Source organism: Delphinapterus leucas, chromosome 1, assembly GCF_059928025.1.
Source record: "Delphinapterus leucas isolate spDelLeu-1000000601 "Yukka" chromosome 1, BTC_Dleu_Yukka2, whole genome shotgun sequence".
NCBI classification, from domain to species: domain Eukaryota; kingdom Metazoa; phylum Chordata; class Mammalia; order Artiodactyla; family Monodontidae; genus Delphinapterus; species Delphinapterus leucas.
The window spans coordinates 20,358,740-20,378,171 of NC_143129.1; the positions used below are offsets into that span (position 1 = coordinate 20,358,740).

Sequence of the window (19,432 nt, forward strand, 5' to 3'; positions counted from 1 at the left end):
CCAAAGCAATCTTGAGAACGAGAAAAGGAGCTGGAGGAATCAGGCTCCCTGACTTCAGACTATACTACAAAGCTACAGTAATCAAGACAGTGTGGTACTGGCACAAAAACAGAAAGATAGATCAACGGAACAGGATAGAAAGCCCAGAGATAAACCCACGCACATATGGACACCTTATCTTTGATAAAGGTGGCAGGAAAGTACAGTGGAGAAACGACAGCCTCTTCAATAAATGGTGCTGGGAAAACTGGACAGGTACATGTAAAAGTATGAGATTAGATCACTCCCTAACACCATACACAAAAATAAGCTCAAAATGGATTAAAGACCTAAGTGTAAGGTCAGAAACTATCAAACTCTTAGAGGAAAACATAGGCAGGACACTCTATGACATAAATCACAGCAAGATCCTTTCTGACCCACCTCCTAGAGTAATGGAAATAAAAACAAAAATAAACAAATGGGACCTAACGAAACTTCAAAGCTTTTGCACAGCAAAGGAAACCATAAACAAGACCAAAAGACAACCCTCAGAATGGGAGAAAATATTTGCAAATGAAGCAACTGACAAAGGATTAATCTCCAAAATTTACAAGCAGCTCATGCAGCTCAATAACAAAAAAACAAACAACCCAATCCAAAAGTGGGCAGAAGACCTAAATAGACATTTCTCCAAAGAAGATATACAGAATGCCAACGAACACATGAAAGAATGCTCAACATCATTAATCATTAGAGAAATGCAAATCAAAACTACAATGAGATATCATCTCACACCAGTCAGAATGGCCATCATCAAAAAATCTAGAAACAATAAATGCTGGAGAGGGTGTGGAGAAAAGGGAACACTCTTGCACTGCTGGTGGGAATGTGAATTGGTTCAGCCACTATGGAGAACAGTATGGAGGTTCCTTAAAAAACTACAAATAGAATTACCATATGACCCAGCAATCCCACTACTGGGCATATACCCTGAGAAAACCAAAATTCAAAAAGAGTCATGTACCAAAATGTTCATTGCAGCTCTATTTACAATAGCCCGGAGATGGAAACAACCTAAGTGCCCATCATCGGATGAATGGATAAAGAAGATGTGGCACATATATACAATGGAATATTACTCAGCCTTAAAAAGAAACGAAATTGAGCTATTTGTAAGGAGGTGGATAGACCTAGAGTCTGTCATACAGAGTGAAGTAAGTCAGAAAGAAAAAGACAAATACCGTATGCTAACACATATATATGGAATTTAAGAAAAAAAAAATGTCATGAAGAACCTAGGGGTAAGACGGGAATAAAGACGCAGACCTACTGGAGAACGGACTTGAGGATATGGAGAGGGGGAAGGGTGAGCTTTGACAGGGAGAGAGAGAGTTATGGACATATACACACTAACAAACGTAGTAAGGTAGATAGCTAGTGGGAAGCAGCCGCATGGCACAGGGATATTAGCTCGTTGCTTTGTGACAGCCTGGAGAGGTGGGATAGGGAGAGTGGGAGGGAGGGAGACGCAAGAGGGAAGACATATGGGAACATATGTATATGTATAACTGATTCACTTTGTTATAAAGCAGAAACTAACACACCATTGTAAAGCAATTATACCCCAATAAAGATGTTAAAAAAAAAAATCCCACTATAGTAACACCACAAAAAAAAAAAAAAAGAAGGGGCAAATTATCAAAGACATAATAAAATAACAGTCCCTGGAATTGAAGGCCATAGACCCCACCCTGCAAAAGTCCACAAAAAGTTTATCATTATGAATATTAATAATACTGATGATAATAACATCTACATAGAGGCACATTGCCATGAAACTTTAGAAAAGCAGAATAAAGAGAATGTCTTAAAAAGTGTCATAGGAAAAAACATGGTTACCTACAAAGAAACAGGAATCAGAATAGCAATGAAAATTTAAAAATGCAGAAATGCCTTCAAAATCCTGTGTAGAAATATTTTTTGACCTTGAATTGTATACCTAGCTAAGCTATCAATCCAAGGGGAAATAGAATTACAATAATTTCAGACTTCAAGCTCTCAAAACATTTACCTTTCATGCACCTGTATCAAGGGAGATAATTTTTCAAAAGAAGGTGACAAAAAGGGACAACTGGTGTTCAAACACAGAAAGACCAACACAGAGGAGGAGTGAAAGGAATTCCCAAACTGACAGCTTAGGGAAGATGGGCTGGGACAGCTGTGCAGAAATCCCACAGTGACCCAGTCCAGATTGGAGCAGGAATTGGAAGACTCCAGGAAAGAGGTCTTCAGGAAACAAAATGGAATCTATGGATTGAACTTTAACCTATAACACACTGCGTGATTCAGCATTCAGAAAATCTCCTAACCATAATCATTTAAATGTGAATTTTAAATACAACTGTTAATTGGCCTTCACAGAGCCAATTCAAGCCAACTTAAAAGATCATGGTCATATCCTGAACATCCTCCTTAAATATGGAAACTGTCTCTTCTTGACCAAAATGAGATGCCTGGGAATCCAATGTGAGGTGGGCAATAATGAAACACATCGTTGTGAGTGATGGTGTCATTTCTGAAACCAACAGGTTTTCTATCTTCATTCTTCAAATATGAGTGCCCCTTTAAGGAGAGTTTTTTTATATAGATGCTTCCTAACTCGTTAATTTAAAGGCACGTTCTTGCAACATCACCAGCTCTTTAAGGCCAAAAAATCCTAAGTATTTAAGAAAAATATCCTAGTCTAAACTTCTGAAAACACTGGCCTGGAATAAATTTTGGAACATAGTGTCGGACAGATTTCTTTCACAGAACTGACTGAAGTTGTGTTCAAATCAGATCGATTCTTAAAAAATTTTGTAGACAAAACCTTACTATTTTTGTTGGGTGTTTTGTATGGTTATTCACTTCATGAAGTACCTACTCTCTTCAACAATTTTATGTGTAATCTGTTTTTCCGTTCTTTTTTTAATTTTAATTTTATTGGAGTATGGTTGATTTACAATGTTGTGTTAGTTTCAGGTATACAGCAAAGTGATTCAGTTATGCATATCTTAATATTCCTTGCCACAAAGTGCTTGCTGGGGCCTTAAAAATCTCAAGACTTATGGTCCATTCGACAGACCATGATGTCCACACAATGATTATGTAGTTGCCTCACTCAGCAAGAGCTCTTCTATTGTCTGTGACCAAAGCACCGATATTTAGCCATCGCCTAGTGACAAATTACTACCAAACATAGTAGGGTGTTTGTTTTTGAAATGCCCATAATCCTTTCCTTAAACTGGTAGGTTTCTAGAGTGCTGGGTCAAGTTTAATGCTAACAAACATGGCATGGCTGTATGTGGAGCATCTCAACGTACAAACATAAATGATGCACCCACAGGCCTATTCATTTTTGTGGTTGGCTGGCTTTTGCTGATCTTGCACTGTCTTAAGGAATATGATAGAAACACAGTGAAGTGAATCTGCTGTATGTAAGTTCTCTATGAAAGGAAAGCGATGGTCTATGGTTGGGGGGCTAGAGAAAAAAAGCTGAATTTCCCTTCATCTCCCTCCACAGCAACATGCCGGCTCAGACTTTCTGTCTGCAGTAATCTGAAGTGCTGGTAAAGCTTCCTGAGAACAGCTAATCATTATTAATTCTTTTAGAATTCATTGCAATAACATCAATCATAGCGAACTCATTTGGTATTAATATGGATGTAATGTGAAAATGAATAATGCACACGGGAGTTTTTATACTCCTATTTTAGAAAAATAGTTATGAACAATGTATTTCTCTTTCCATTGTCAAATCAGCCCGAGAGGTTTTCTATCAATTACCTTCATCATCATTCCAGTTGAAATCTTGTCAGAGCAAACATATTTCAAAGGATTATATCCAACTCCATTACAGCATTTCTGGCTCTTTGGAATAAGTTCAGTCTCACAGCATTTTACTGGCACTGGGTCATTCTTTTTAACATGTGCTTTAGACTCTCCACTGGAAGCAGAGCAGCATGTGGTATCTGACATATTCATATAATCCTGCCCACAGCAGAACATCCCTGCAACAATAAAATGTTATATATGAATATGAAATAAAACAAGAGAAGAAAACTGAGGCTGCTATAAAGTTTGGTATAAAAATGTCAGACTAAGGCAGTTCCTGAAACGGTACGAGAGCTCAGGTAGCATTTCCCTACCAAGGTGATTTAAATGTACAGTGAGGGGTCCTTCTGACCAAGAGCACCAGACACTAATTAGGTAAAGAACACACAAGAGGAAGTGTTCTAAAATCATTCAGCAGGGGGCCAAATTTCTCCTAAGCGCCATAAAAAATGATCTGATTTCTGTCATGAGAACTGCCTGCCCATTTTGCGATGATAACATCTTGTTGCAGAAGAAGGGGTAGTTAAACCACAGGAACTCAGAAGAAACCTTTAGAAATTCACAAGGGAGAAGGGGTCACCCAAGCACTCTGGGATAAGAGGCTAGACAGTGGAGAGGTAGCGCCATCCTAGAACTGGAGACTTTGCGTAAGCATCTTGTAAGTTTCTGCCTGCCTTTGTCTAAGATACAGATATTTGATTCTTGTGAATCCAGCAGCAACTGTAACCATTCTTTGGTCATGAGATAGATTTGTATTCAGAACCAGTTGAGTGCACTCACGGATCAGGTGAACCATTTGGCCACCATTCTTCAAGCTGCCCTAGACCCATCACTGGACGTGGGTAAGAGGTTGGGGTGGTGGCCGAAAGACCTTGCAGGGAAGATCGTTGATCTCCACTTCTCGCTGAAAGACAGGTGTGCCTGAGATACCAAACAGCCTCCTTTCTCCCACCTAATTCAGTGTAACTGCTTGTGTTCACATTTAGATATTGCCGTAGAAGAGACACAGCAGAAATATAGACATAAAAGGCTGAATAAATAAACAATGTACTAGAGTCAGATTAAGCTAGAAATTAAGATGCCTATACCCCATGTCACAGGGCTATCATAGTAGAATTTATATCCAGTTATATAGCAGCGCAATGCGATGAATGATTTATTTTAATTAGAATTTTGTCTATTTATTATTAGTCCTGACTGATAACATAAAGAACCTCAACTTCAAAGGGCTGGGGTCCCAAATTGCTCCACCTGGTCCTGTACAAACACCTACATTATGAAAGACACTCCTAATAATAGACCAATGAGTTTTAAGTGCTTTCCAGTTTATAAAAAAAATCCTTGAAAGTAGACACTGACTTGGCACATTCCTTAAGAAAGATGTTTATCCACACATGACTCCAAAGAACACCCTCACTGATCTTTCCACTTTATTATTATTATTTTTGTTGTTGTTTTGCGGTACACGGGCCTCTCACTGTTGTGGCCTCTCCCGTTGCGGAGCACAGGCTCCGGACGCGCAGGCTCAGCGGCCATGGCTCACGGGCCCAGCCTCTCCGCGGCATGTGGGATCTTCCCGGACCGGGGCACGAACCCGTGTCCCCTGCATTGGCAGGCGGACTCTCAACCACTGCGCCACCAGGGAAGCCCAATCTTTCCACTTTAAAAACATATCTCTCAATATTAAAATTTTTTAAATTTATGATTAATGATTACATTGATCATAACTGCATTTTGACATCATGTTTAAAGGTGATAACCGTTCAAAGTAATTGGTTTAAAAGTAAACTGTTTTCTTTGGTGCTTTATTAATAATTTTAGTTGTATTAACATTGCCAGGGGAAGTTCTTTCAAATAGATACACACAGCAGGGCTATCATTGTAGTCTGAGTCTTGATTATGATGGGTAAAATTCACACACACACTCTCTCTCTCTCTCTCTCTCTCACACACACACACACACACGCATACACTAAAAAGAAAAATCCACAGCTTCAAGTTTTATATTGTTTGGGCATTTTTTTTTCTGCTGCTTTCTGATCAGACATTTAAATACAACCTTGGATTCTTTGCTGTCATTTTTTTTTTTTCTCCAGCAGTTTTCTTAAAATAATTCATGTTTCTATTTTAAAGAGCAATCAAAATCTGAAAACTGGCCCTTTAGGGAGCAGAATACATTCTCCACCTCTACTCCCAAGTTACTTTATGGTTTCACCAAGCTTTAAGTATAAAATCAAAATGCAGACATTGACCTAATTCCAAACTCCTCATCAGTCACCTGATCGCTCTGAGGGACTTCTGACAGGTCAACTACAATTTTGATAATGACCTGTTTTTACACTAGAGAAAAAGGATGCTTTCTTTCACAAAGAGCTTCATCTTTGTTTCACTGAATTAAAATTTAAAGCCAAGATTTCACTCACATAACAAGAAGTGACTCCCTTTCTAGTTTCTTTGGTAAACCATTACTTCTTTAATTATTATCAACCTTGTTCCAGCGTGATAAATTGCTAATTACTTAATACCCTAATCAGCGTTCATTCTTTGCACAGATAAACTGTGACAGTGCCATTAATTTAAATAGTAATTTCACTTAATGGCCAGAACGGCACACCAGATTTTTATGCAGCATTTTCTGAAGACTGCATCCATCACTGCAATATTCTGACATAAAGATGTCTGACGTGCACTAACTCACTTAGGGAGAGCAGATGTTGCCGAGCAGAGCTTGGTAGTAATTCCCATAGTGCATCACTTCAGCATGAATGAGCTGCAAATTCAGAGACAGACAATCTTCTGAAACTGCATTGCAATAACTTTTGACCCTAACTAATTTATCACATGGAGCACTTGACTTTTGACCTGTGACACACAGAAATCACAATTTTAAATATGCCCAAGGAAAAACAAAACAGGTCATGTATTATTGATGGATTGATCTACACTTCCAGAGGCTCTTCATTAAATTTGTACAAAGGTGGAGATTCTCTTTGAACAAGATGCAGATGTTATTAAAGGGGTAGAGTATGCACTGAACTATTAGATATTTATTTCTGAGATCAAACAGCCTATATTATCTTTCCAAATAGTGCATATATCCAATGGATAGCTTTCGTCGCATTGAGACTGAGAAAAGAGTGAAGGAAAGCATTTTTTTACTCATAATATTATGAATACTTCCAATATGTTACTAACACTTACTTAATGTCCATGGCTGAAAGGAGAGCATTTATAAACATACAGTCCTGATGAATTTCTAAATTGTTAATTCTGTAAAACAAGTGTGCCATTTTTCTAAAAATTATCCAAGAATTATCATGCTTTTGAGTTAAAAATAGTACAGTCATAAAAAACAGAGTCTAGAATATGACAAATCATTGTGGAACTCTGGGATTGACCATGGGGACCACATTTTAAGCCAAGGAATTATATTTCAGGCCTAGAAGAATGTAAAAAAAAAAAAAACAGGTTTGTGATTAGTCATTCTCAGGACAAACAAAGTTGATGGCAGAGCATGAAAGAAAAGAAATGCATCTTGTCTTCACTAGCAGCTGGCTCTATGGCTACCACCACAAAACTGAGACAGGGTAGGGTAAAAATGTTCCCCAGATCATTGCAATGTATTTTATAGCATTTATACATTACACGTTTCAAAAGGTCATTATGTCATATGGAAATCTTCCTGGGAAATCTTTCAATACACATCTTACACAATGGATTTCTATGATGTATTTTCCTCTCTGCAAAAGTCCCCAAATTCCATCTTATGTAACAGGGGTAGTCATTCATTCGACTGATGTCAGAGTCTAGGACATGGAAAGTCAGTACTTTATTCTAGAACAGTTTCAACCCAGTGTTTCATATCCAAGGTTGCATGGAGAACACAGGTAATAGAAATAAAGCAATATGTTCCAAAGGTATGTCATGATTAGTTCCTCATGGCTACCAGAAAATCCTGTCGTCTTTGCCTGATAGAGAGGCTTTAAGTTTCATCTTTTAATATGAAGGGGTATAATCAGGTCCAATCTAAGATTGATGGCACAAATGATAAAACCATATAAGCAAACAGTACGAATAAAAAGAGTAATAAAGGGGTTTAAAATATGTTCAAAGAAAATGGTTAAGAATACATATCCACTGAAATGACGAGCATGACTTTCATCCCGAGGTACCTGTGTAACACTCCTACCCAACTCATCTGCCCAGAGAGAGCACTAAAAACATAAACGCTACTCCAGCACTTCTGTTCCAACAGCATCTGTTAATTCACTCCATTTATAAAATACATATTGACAAAGACAACTGAACTGGGACCAGGGAGATTTGATTTGGTGTGAGAAAGTCAATTCAATGTGATTTTGTTAAAGGGCTCCTGCAGGCAAATAAAAGAGTTTAAGTAATAAAGTACATAAAGAGATGTTTTACGAGCCAGCCCGGTGTCGTGGCAGGTCCACAATGCCAGGCAGGGAGAGAGGCCAGGCTTAGGAACAACATTATGAGATCCAAACCCTCAAGCAGCAGGTACGGTATTGCTAGGCCGAGGAAAGAAAGGACCATATGGATATTCTGGAAGGTCACTAAGGTCACGATCATTAGGGGCGACAGGAGGGCGCGGCAACAGAGAGAGGAGAAAGACATGTGGAACGTGTCTGTTTTCAGTGAAACCTGCAGGGAGGTCAAGAGACTAAAAAGAGATTGTTTTTTTTTTTTCCTTTTTAAAAGCCTCATTCTTTCAGTCCACCATGATTACCAGAGTTGGTGGAACTGTTGAAGGTCAGGGGAAACTCTGGAGCTAATTTTGATTCACAGGAATTGAGGAATGGCACAGTTTGCTTAGGAAACAGTTCGCTAGCATGTATATCATATTGAAGTACACCAGTGATTCTGAAATTTGGGCCCATGGACGGACTTCAAGGGCATATGAAATGGCAAACAAATTTTTGTGTGTATCCTACATATTATTATTTGAAGTGAGGGTTTGTAACTTTCAAAAGATTCTACCAGGAGTGTCCCACCTCCAAAAGATTAAGAGCCTTTGTCTTGGTGGACAGTGACCTCTATTCCATTTCTTAGAACAGGCACTTTTGGTAAGAGTTTTTTTTTGCACAGGCTCCGGACGCGCAGGCTCAGCGGCCATGGCTCACGGGCCCAGCCTCTCCGCGGCATGTGGGAACTTCCTGGACCGGGGCACGAACCTGTGTCCCCTGCATCGGCAGGCGGACTCTCAACCACTGCGCCACCAGGGAGGCCCTTGGCAAGAGTTTTAACTGACTTATCTTTCCTTCTCCTTCACATCCATTCTGCCACCCAAATCTAATTTATCTCCTTAAATCACAGCTCTCATCATCGCATTGACTCTTGCCTGAGTACCAAATAATGTTCAAATCCTTTCGGCTTTTCGGCTTTATCTCCCTCTATTTCCTTACACACGGCATCTTCCTCCAATCAACCCAACTGCTCACTCCTACCTAGACATGCTTTGCAGGCTGCTAATTTCACACTTCAGCTCAAGCCATGCCCTTTAGCTGAAACGTCCTTCTTCCATCCACGTGTCTCAAAATCCTACTCGTTGTTTGCGGTTCCGATCAGTGGTTTAGCTTTCTTCATCATCTTGGCTGGAGTGATCACTCAGTCTTAAGATTATGCTTGTATTCATTCCTCTCTTATGCCTGTGTTTAACCTTACAGGCACTTTTCTCCTTGATTAGATTGCAAGTCCTTAAGGATAAAAATGGAATCTTAGCCATTCTTACACTCACAAAGCACTAAGAATGATATTTCGAATATAGTCACTACATGGTACATGTTTATTGAATGAAGGAATATGGCAATTGACTTAAAAAAAGCAACAGATGAGCAACAATGCTAAAATGAGACAGCTTACTGCTGTTTTCAAACTCTGACTCATTACAGTATTGGGGTGGGGGGGGCAGCACTTTTGCATCTCCACTACTCCATGACCATGGTTCTGTCTTGAATGGACCTGTTTTTAGCTAACACATCTAAAGGAGAAAGAGGTAGTCAACTGGTTAGTCATAGTACAGGATAACTAACTAATGGCCATGAATTTCTAGCAGACCTGCTTACTAAGCCTTAAAGCAGTGGTTCTCAAAGTTTGGTGCCAGGACCCTTTTATACTTTCACAAATAATTGAGGACCCCAAATAGCTTTTGTTTATATGGGTAAGATTTGTTGATATTTACTGGGTTAGAGCCTAAAACTGAAACGTTTGAATAGATAGTCATTAATTCATTTAAAATAATGATAAATATATAACATGCTAACATAAATATTTATGAAAAAATAAACATATTTCCAAACTGAGAAAAATTAGTGAGAAGAATGATATTGTTTATATTTTTGCAAGCCTCTTTAATGTCTAGCTTAATAAAAGTAACTGAATTCTCCTACCTGCTTCTGCATTCAACTACTGCAATATCATGGAAGCAACCTAAATGCCCATCAACAGATGAATGGATAAAGAAAATGTGGTACAGATACACAATGGAATACTACACAGCCATAAAAAAGAACGAAAATTTTGCCATTTGCGGCAACACGGATGGACTTGGAGGGCATTATGCTAAGCTAAAAAAATCAGACAGAGAAAGACAAATATTGTATGTTATCATTTATATGTGGAATCTAAAAGAATACAACAAACTTGTGAATATACAACAAGAAAGAAGCAGACTCACAGATATAGAGAACAAATTAGTGGTTACCAGTGGGGAAAGGGAAGGGAGGAGGAGTGAGGTAGGGGTAGGGGATTAAGAGGTACAAACTATTATATATAAAATAAATAAGCTACAAGGAGAGATTTTACAGCACAGGTAATATAGCCAATATTTTATAATAACTATAAATGGAATACAACCTGTAAAAATTGTGAATCGTGATATTGTACACCTGTAACTTATACAATATTGTACATCAACTATACTTCAATTAAAAAAAAATCTGTTGCAATATTACATGTCATGTAACCTCTGGAAAACTCCACTGTATACTTATGAGAGAATGACAGTGAAAAAGGCGTATAATAGTTTAGTATTATTGTGAAAATAGTTTTGATGTCACAGACACCACCAGAGGTCTTAGAGACCCTCAGAAATCCCCAAGACATACTTTAAAAGTCACTGCCTTAGAGCTTAGCACACATACACAGCACCTTTTCTTCTAACTTGGGCACACTTGTGGTGTGTAGTCAACGTCTCATTTTTTTTCTGGTCATCAGAAAATGTTGGCAACTTGGTAGTTACACTGGGCCTGTTCATCAGACTTGATAAACATTGGTATGGTTTGGGTTGGAGAGTATCCAGTGCTTGTTCAGGTATCAGAATGCTCAGGAAGGTTAAGAGCATGGACTCTATGAATGGAGTTAGAAACTCTTTAGTCACAGTGGCAAGAAATTCATGGGCAGATCTCCCAGACTCCCTTGTATTTAGGTATCGATAGATAGCTGAGTTCCAGTCAATGAAATGTTAATAAAACTATCTTCTATTTCTAGCCTGGCCAAAAACAACAACAACAACAACAAAAAACCCCACACCTGTTATTTCATACTCTTTTCTTCTTCTGACTGCAGACAACTCCCAGGTGACCCAAGAAGCTACCTGTTGAAAATGACAGAGCTTCCAACAGCCAGAATGACTGTGGGAAAGAGATCTCACCCTGAAGATATGTTCACACCACAATACTATTATATGGGAAAGAAATGAACCTCTATTATCTTTGAGGCTTTATATATTTTGAGGTTCACTTACAGTAACAGTGTTACCTGAAGTAAAACAGCCACTTACTAGATGTGTGATCTGGAAAAAGTTTTTAACTTCTGTACTTCTGTTTCCTCATCTGTAAAATGGAGATAATAATAGTACCTACCTCATAGGGTTGCGGTGAGGTTTAAATGCGTTAATGTGTGTGAAGCACCCAGAACTCATCTTGGCAAATAGTGAACGTGGAATGTTGCCTACGTCTCCTGCTGCTCGTATACATCTTCTAGCCAATAAGCAGTGTCCAGGAAACACTGAGCTGGACTTCTTGACTGGACTTTAGTTATCTTTAGAATGCTAACCTTTTACGTCTACAATCCATAGGGGATATTTCTGAAATGACTTCTGTGTCTATACCGGACACTTGTGTATTATATGATTTAATACATCATTCATTTTTTAAGAAGATCTTGGGAGGTTGGTTTTTGCTGTTTTTTTTTGTTTTTTTGGTCTTACCTGGCAAACTCAACGTTCTTGTTACCTTATAGTACAGATCCAGGTGCCCTGTGCCATTTCTTGGAGATAATCCTTAAATTCCTTAGGTCAATGAAAATGTCATAATTGAAATCTAATTCTGTGGTATATAGGACAACTAGCCACTCTTACTATTTTCTGGACAGTTGATGGAGACCAACATAATGACATGGGACTATCAACCACTTTGACAGTATATACATTAAAATCTTCCTTTAAATATGTCCTACTGGGTTGGATGAAAAAAGGCATAAGATGGATACAGTGTGGATCCAGAGAGGTGATTTATAGCTTCACAGAATAGTAAATGCCTTGGAAATACACTTGATGGTCATACAAAGATAAAATAAGAAACTAGAAATCAGGTTTTTTTTTTGACTCAAAAAGGAGATGAATTTTTGTCACACTGGGAGGATTGAAATTTAGTTACGAATAACTTAATTTGGCATTTCTTACTTATTTAAGTGCTATCAAAATACTGAGAGTCTAGTGTCCTTATTAAGGCACAAGATTCTGGTACACCCAGGATTGATACTTTTAATATGTTTTGATTATTTAGTTTCATTATTGAAGTGCTCTTCTTAATGGTTCTCATCAGAACTTACTTTATTTTATTTTTGGCCACGCTGTGTGTCTTGCGGGATCTTAGTTCCCTGAACAGGGATTGAACCCGCGCCCTCGGCAGTGAAAGCATGAAGTCCTAACCACTGGACATCCAGGGAATTCCCCATCAGAATTTTACACAGAAGAGAATGTGTACAAGAACATGGTATTTAACAATAACACTATAATAATTTAAATAATTGTTACTTGTATTATGGATAACTCTGATGGTTTTTAAAAAGAGAAGAGATTAAAGAAAGCAGAGAGTTCATAGTTCATCTCCATCAAGATATTATGATGAAAAAAAAAAGATATTATGATGTCCTGAAATCTTAACTTGGAGGGACTGGAATTCCAATGCATACTAGTTGCAGGGGTAGGTTTATCTTGAAGTTCAGGAAAATTGATCTTCAAGGCCCTTTGCTTGCATGAGCCCCTTCCAAGGCAAGCATAGATATATTTTTATAAAATTTGTGAATGTATAATATTTAACTACAATTTGTTATGGCCACTATCTCTTGCCCTTTTAACTTGTCCTCTGTCATACATGTCCTCATATTGATTGAGATTAGGGTAACCATGGACATTTATGGACTCAAACTAAGGGGAGGTTGAGTCTGGGGAATATTTAGTTTGGGTTCAGTAGCTAAATTTATATGATTTCAGCTACTTTCATAAAAAAGTTGTTAAGCCTTAAATATGTCATTTTCACTGCAATTTGGAAAGATAAGGAATGTGAGAAATTACAGGCTCTTAATTTGTATGCATATAAAGGGAACGTTTAAAGAAAAAGATCAGATAGAAAAATTAATATAATATGAAATAAAAGCTGTAAAAATGAAAAATGAAATCAACTGAAATATTCTGACATCAAGAAGAGAATTGTGACAAAATAAATTTCAAATCATACTCAAAGTAGGAAACTATTAAAAGAAAATGATGGATCTAGGATTGAAGAAATGCATAAGCAATATGATTACTTTGATAAATTATGAAAAGAAGTAACTCATATTGGAAAAATCTAAACTTCTTACTGATTTGTAGATAAAATAGTGGCATCTATGATAAAATACAACTTAAATTCAGTCATACAATAAGGATATCCATGGAAACTGGTAACGATGCTGTCAATTCAACAAATATTTAAGACAACTCACTGCAAATCACCTTAAGAAAAGAAAACTTAAAATGCCCTAAAATCTTAAAAAACCCTTTGTAGATATTTCTCCAAATTTGAAAATAACCTACATTTCCATAACATTACAATAATGAGTTGTGAAGTGTAAAGTCACTTTTCTAAACTTTAAATAATTAAACAAATTTTTTGATTAACTATGTGACAGGAAAGAATGAATTATCTTTCTATTCTCTCTACAGATAATTATAGTACAAAGCCATGGCTGTATGAAGAGGTGACCAAGGGTGTCAGTTAAACATGTCAGGGAAAAAAATACAGAGCGATGTCAGAAATTATATAATCCAAATATACTATTTTTATGTTAGTGGAATCTGCCAGGTTTATCTTTTTACATGTATAATTCTTGTCATTTCTTTTCCCCTTATAAACAAATATTTATATTTTATCTTGTCTTCATCATTTGCTTTTATTTTCTTAAAAAGCATCTCCCAAATTTTATAAATTTTGGCACCCCCAAATCTAGATCTGACTGTGTGATCTTGAGCATGTATCTAATCTCTGTGCCTCAGCTTCCTCATTTTAAATATGTGAATAATAATAGTACCTATTTTGTACAGATTGAGGGAATAATGTATAAAACATTGGGCATAGTACCTCCTAGATAGTATCATTTAATGATAATGATTGCTATTAATGCCAATTTAATAGCTATAGAAAAATAAAGGAGTAAAAGAATTATGGCACAACATCATCAATAATAATTTGTATACTCTCAGTATTGCTATGAATTATTCTCTTGGTCCAGAACCAATGCATTCATGTGTTTGTTTGTTTGCTTTTTTTTGGTGGACATGACACTTTTCAAGAAGAAAGAGTTTTGGTCTGCTTTTATGAAACGCATCACATGCACATAAAAAACGTGAGGTTACATTTTTCTTTGTTAGACAATGTGTAGCTATTTGCCACATTAGATGTAATTAACGTGAGCTTTCATTACTTATGTGTTTTATATCTAGGGCAAATTTCTCAACCTCTCTGTTTCTGAGATTCTCCCTCTACTGAAAGGTAGATGAGGCTCCCTTACCTGGAAGGCGACTGTACACCACACCCTGTTCCTCTCCCCCGCAGCACTCGAAATCTTTGCTCACAATCTGTCCACCACAGCACTGCTGGCCATGGCCATCATGGAGCCTCCCAGCACAGCAAATCTGGTTTCCGGAGGTGGAGTATGGCAGTCTGCCACAGCAGGAGTCACCGAGGCCAGTGGAAACCCGATTGTGCTGTTCATCTGGACAGCATACTTCACCTGTCAATTTAGCACAATAACCATCACTGCATGAGTTAAAAAAATATGCTTTGACTCACGACTAAATTTTATCACAATGATCTTGCAGATGCCAACTGGTTGACAGGGTATCGTCATACTGGAGTTGCAAAATCTCAATACCACTTCAAAATGTTTGCATTGAAGTTGTATAAACACGTGTATAAACATGGGTCTATGCCAACTTAGAGGCAACAAAAAAAGTTTGTCTACAATTACTTTTCTATCTATTTAGTATATATATATATGTATATGTATATTTTTGGAAAGTGGCATGGACTCAGAAATCAATTCTTGATAAATCTGTATCGCTTTTGATTATAATTTCTTTAACCAAACTACATTTATTTAACCAAACGAAAGATTTCCAATGGAAAGTTTAATTAAATGAAAGGAGGTAAAAATACTGTATTCATATCTGCATACTAGTATTTTGCTGAGCTATGGCAGACACTGCATTTCACTGATGTAGTTCCACCCACATTTCCCCTTTATATGATATTCTGAGAAACTTGAGACAAGAATAGAATAATTTTTGCCTAGTGCCTTGGGATCAAAGGGTTCAAATATTCTAAATATCAGTAGTCATTTTTTTTTTGTATGAAGTGGCTTCTAAAAGACAAAAAAAATTTTAATTGCTTTTATTAAGGATATTTTAGAAAGGACTAATAAGAACTTGGAAGATGTAAAAATCAAACTTCATCTTTCCTGTCTATCTCATGACCAACGCCTTCCTTGCCCCTGGAACCTTGACCTCCTCCTCCCATTGCCTTACTACTCTTCTTCTTCTTACACCTTCCAGAGACCCTCTTCTATTTCCTCCACTGCCCCTTCTTAAACATATCTTTCTCCCTGGACACTATCCCTTCATTAAATCTTATGAGGTATGTGAATATGATGGCCAACCTGGCAAGTTTTATAGCTTTAAACCACTGTCCAGATAAGATTTACATAATCTAGTTAATGACTTGCCAAACCTTCTTAGGAAAAGGCACAAGTTCCCTGAAGAATTTAGGATTGCCTCAGTGATTTATAGTCCTGGACTCCCTGACCTCTGTCAATTAGCTCATCCTCTTGTGAAGACAGGATATGCCAAAACTTGGTTAGTAAAAGCCAGATGAACTGCTAACCAAAATGATATTTAAAATATGGGACAATATTTAACTATAGATAGATATAGAAAGAGTAAAAAAGTAGGGCAAGAACTCTTAGCAGTTATCCCTGAGGTCTTTCTTATCCAAAATTCATTGGTCAAAAACCCATCCCACTAGGTGAAATGGACAAATTACTATAACCTACCAAGACTAAATCATGAAGACATAGGAAATCTGAATAGACCTATGACTAGTAACAGAATTGAATCACTAATCAAAACCTCCTAGCAAAGAAAAGTCCTGGACCAGACGGCTTCACTGGTGAATTCTACCAAACATTTAAAGAAAAGTTAACATCAATCCTCCTCAAATTCTTTGAAAAAACTGAAGAGGAAGAAATACTTCTTAAATCAATATATGAGGCCAGAATAACAAATATATGAGCCTGATAACAAAACCAGACACATCAAGGAAAGCAAACAACAGACCAATATCTCTTATAAATACTGATGCAAAAATTCTCAACAAAATACTAACAAACTGAATTCAATTCATTAGCACATTAAAATGATACCAAGTGGGAAACATAACCAAGTGGGATTTATTCCTGGAATGCAAGGATAATTCAACATACAAAAATCAATCAATGTAATACACCACATTAACAGAATGAATGAAGGAAAACACATGGTTGTCTCAACCGGTGCAGAGAAAGCATTTGACAAAATTCAACACTTTTCTATTATAAAAACATTTAACAAACTGGAAGTAGAAGAAAATACCTCAACATAATAAAGAGCAGATGAGAAAAACCCACAACTAACATTATACTCAATGTTATACTCAAGAAAGCTCTTTTTCTAAGATCAGGAAGAAGACAAGGATGCTGACTTTAACCACTTCTACTCAACATAATATTGAAAGTATAACCAGAGAAATTTGGCAAGAAAAAGAAATAAAAGGCATCCATATTGGAAAGGAAGTAGTAAAATTATCTCTGTTCACAGACAATATAACTTCATGTGTATAAAACCCTAAAGATTCCACGCCCAAAGCCCCATTTGAACTAATAAGAGAATTCAGCAGAGTTGCAGGATACAAAATCAACATACAAAAATCACTTGTGTTTTCATATACTATAAAAAACAAAAATGAAAAATCAGAAAAGGAAATTTAAAAAACAACTCCATTTACAATAGTGTAAAAATACTTAGGAATAAACTTAATCAAGGAGGTGAAGAAAATGTACAGTGAAAACTACAAACTGCTGAAAGAAATTAGAGTCAAATAAATAGAAGAGCATTCCATATTCAAGGATTAGAAGACTTAATATTGTTAAGATGTCAATACTACTCAGCAGCTTGAAGCAGGATTTCAGTTCCTGGCCAGAGACTGAGGTTGGTCAACAGCAGTGAGAGCACTGAATCCTAGCCACTAGACCAGTGGCCAGTGACGAGGTCGAAATGAATTTCCACATAGAGACGGAAAGTAGTGAAGCAAGTAAAGGCTTTATTAGGAGGAAAAAGAGTACAGTATGTGTGGATAGACACATGGGAGGGCTCAGAGAGAGAGAGAGAGAGTCTCACCCTCGTGGTAGTTGGAATCACTTTTATGGGGCATTTCTTCCAGGCTTCCTTTGGCCACTCATCTTGCTTTGCCTGGTTCTGAGTCCATATATGGTTTATCTCGGGGTCCTCTCACGTGTGCGTGAGCATCTCCTAGCCAAGATGGATTCTAGTGAAGAGGCTTATGGGTAGTTGATTGACATCACTTACTATGGGGTGGCTCCCCCTTCTTTTGACCTCCAAGGAGCCTTTCTGCACATGTGTAGTTGGGGAGGTCTCCTTTACTTCAAGAATGAGGAATATGTGGTCTTTTATATCTTTTCTGGGTGGGGCCCAGACTTCTCCATCCTGCTTTTATGGAGTTTCTGCTATTATGGAGTTTCTGTCCACAGGGGAGAAACTGTTCAGCCTGGGGCCCATCTGTCTCCTGCCTCATAGAGATTCAATGCAATTGCTATCAAAATCCCAACAATACTTCTTGCAGAAACAGAAAAATCCATCCTAGTATTCAAATGGAATCTCCAGGTACCTCAACTAGCAAAACAATCTCAAAAAAGAACAAAGTTGGAGGTCTCACACTTCCTGATTTCAAAACTGATTATATGGACTTATATATACTACCAAATGTAAAATAGATAGCTAGTGGGAAGCAGCTGCATAGCACAGGGAGATCAGCTCAGTACTTTGTGACCACCTAGAGGGGTGGGATAGGGAGGGTGGGAGGGAGATGCAAGAGGGGGGAGATATGGGGATATAGGTATATGTATAGCTGATTCACTTTGTTATAAAGCAGGAACTAACACACCATTGTAAAGAAATTATACTCCAATAAAGAGGTTAAAAAAAGAAAAACTTATTATAAAGCTACAGGAATCAAAACAGTGTGATCCTAGTACGAAGACAGACATATAGACCAATGGAATAGAACAGAGAGCTCAGAAATAAAACCTCGGGTGTATAATCAAATGATTTTCAACAAGGATGTCAAGACCATTCAATAGGGAAAGGACCAAATTTTTTGGAAAAACTGGATATCTACATGGAAAGAATGAAGTTGAACCCATACCTTATACCATATACAAAATTTAAATAAAAATAGATCCAAGACCTAAATATAAAAGCTGAAACTATAAATTTTTTAGAAGAAAACATAGGAGAAAAGTTTAATGACATTGAATTTGGCAATGATTTCTTGAATATGACACCAGAAGCACAGGCAACAATAAGAAAAATAGATGATTTGGACTTTATCAAAATTAAAATGTGTTGTGCATCTAAAGACACTATCAACCGATTAAAACTGTGACCCACAGGAGAAAATATTTGCAAATCACATATTTAAAAATGGATGAATATCCAGACTATATAAAGAACTTCTACAACTCAATAACGCAAACACAAACAATCCAATTAAAAAATGGGCAAAGGATACATATAAACATTTCTCTAAAGAACATGACCAATAAGCACAAATAAGCTCAATATTATTAATTATTAGGGAAATGTGTATCAAAACCACAGTGAGATACCACTTCACACCCAGTTATGATTATTATAAGAAACAAAACAAAAAATAACAGGAGTTAGCAAGAAAGTGGAGAAATT

The 19,432-nt window shown here is 37.2% G+C and overlaps 1 protein-coding gene across 1 annotated transcript in view; it reads right to left on the reverse strand.

The window, feature by feature from the left end:
- Positions 1 to 19,432, reverse strand: part of USH2A (usherin) — a 777,251-nt gene that overhangs the window by 199,345 nt on the left and 558,474 nt on the right. The window contains exons 49-50 of the mRNA XM_022579226.3: positions 14,929 to 15,150; positions 3,808 to 4,031 (exon numbers count right to left, since the gene is read on the reverse strand). Of these exons, the coding sequence (XP_022434934.3) occupies positions 3,808 to 4,031; positions 14,929 to 15,150 (446 nt within the window). The remainder of the gene's footprint in view (positions 1 to 3,807; positions 4,032 to 14,928; positions 15,151 to 19,432) is intronic.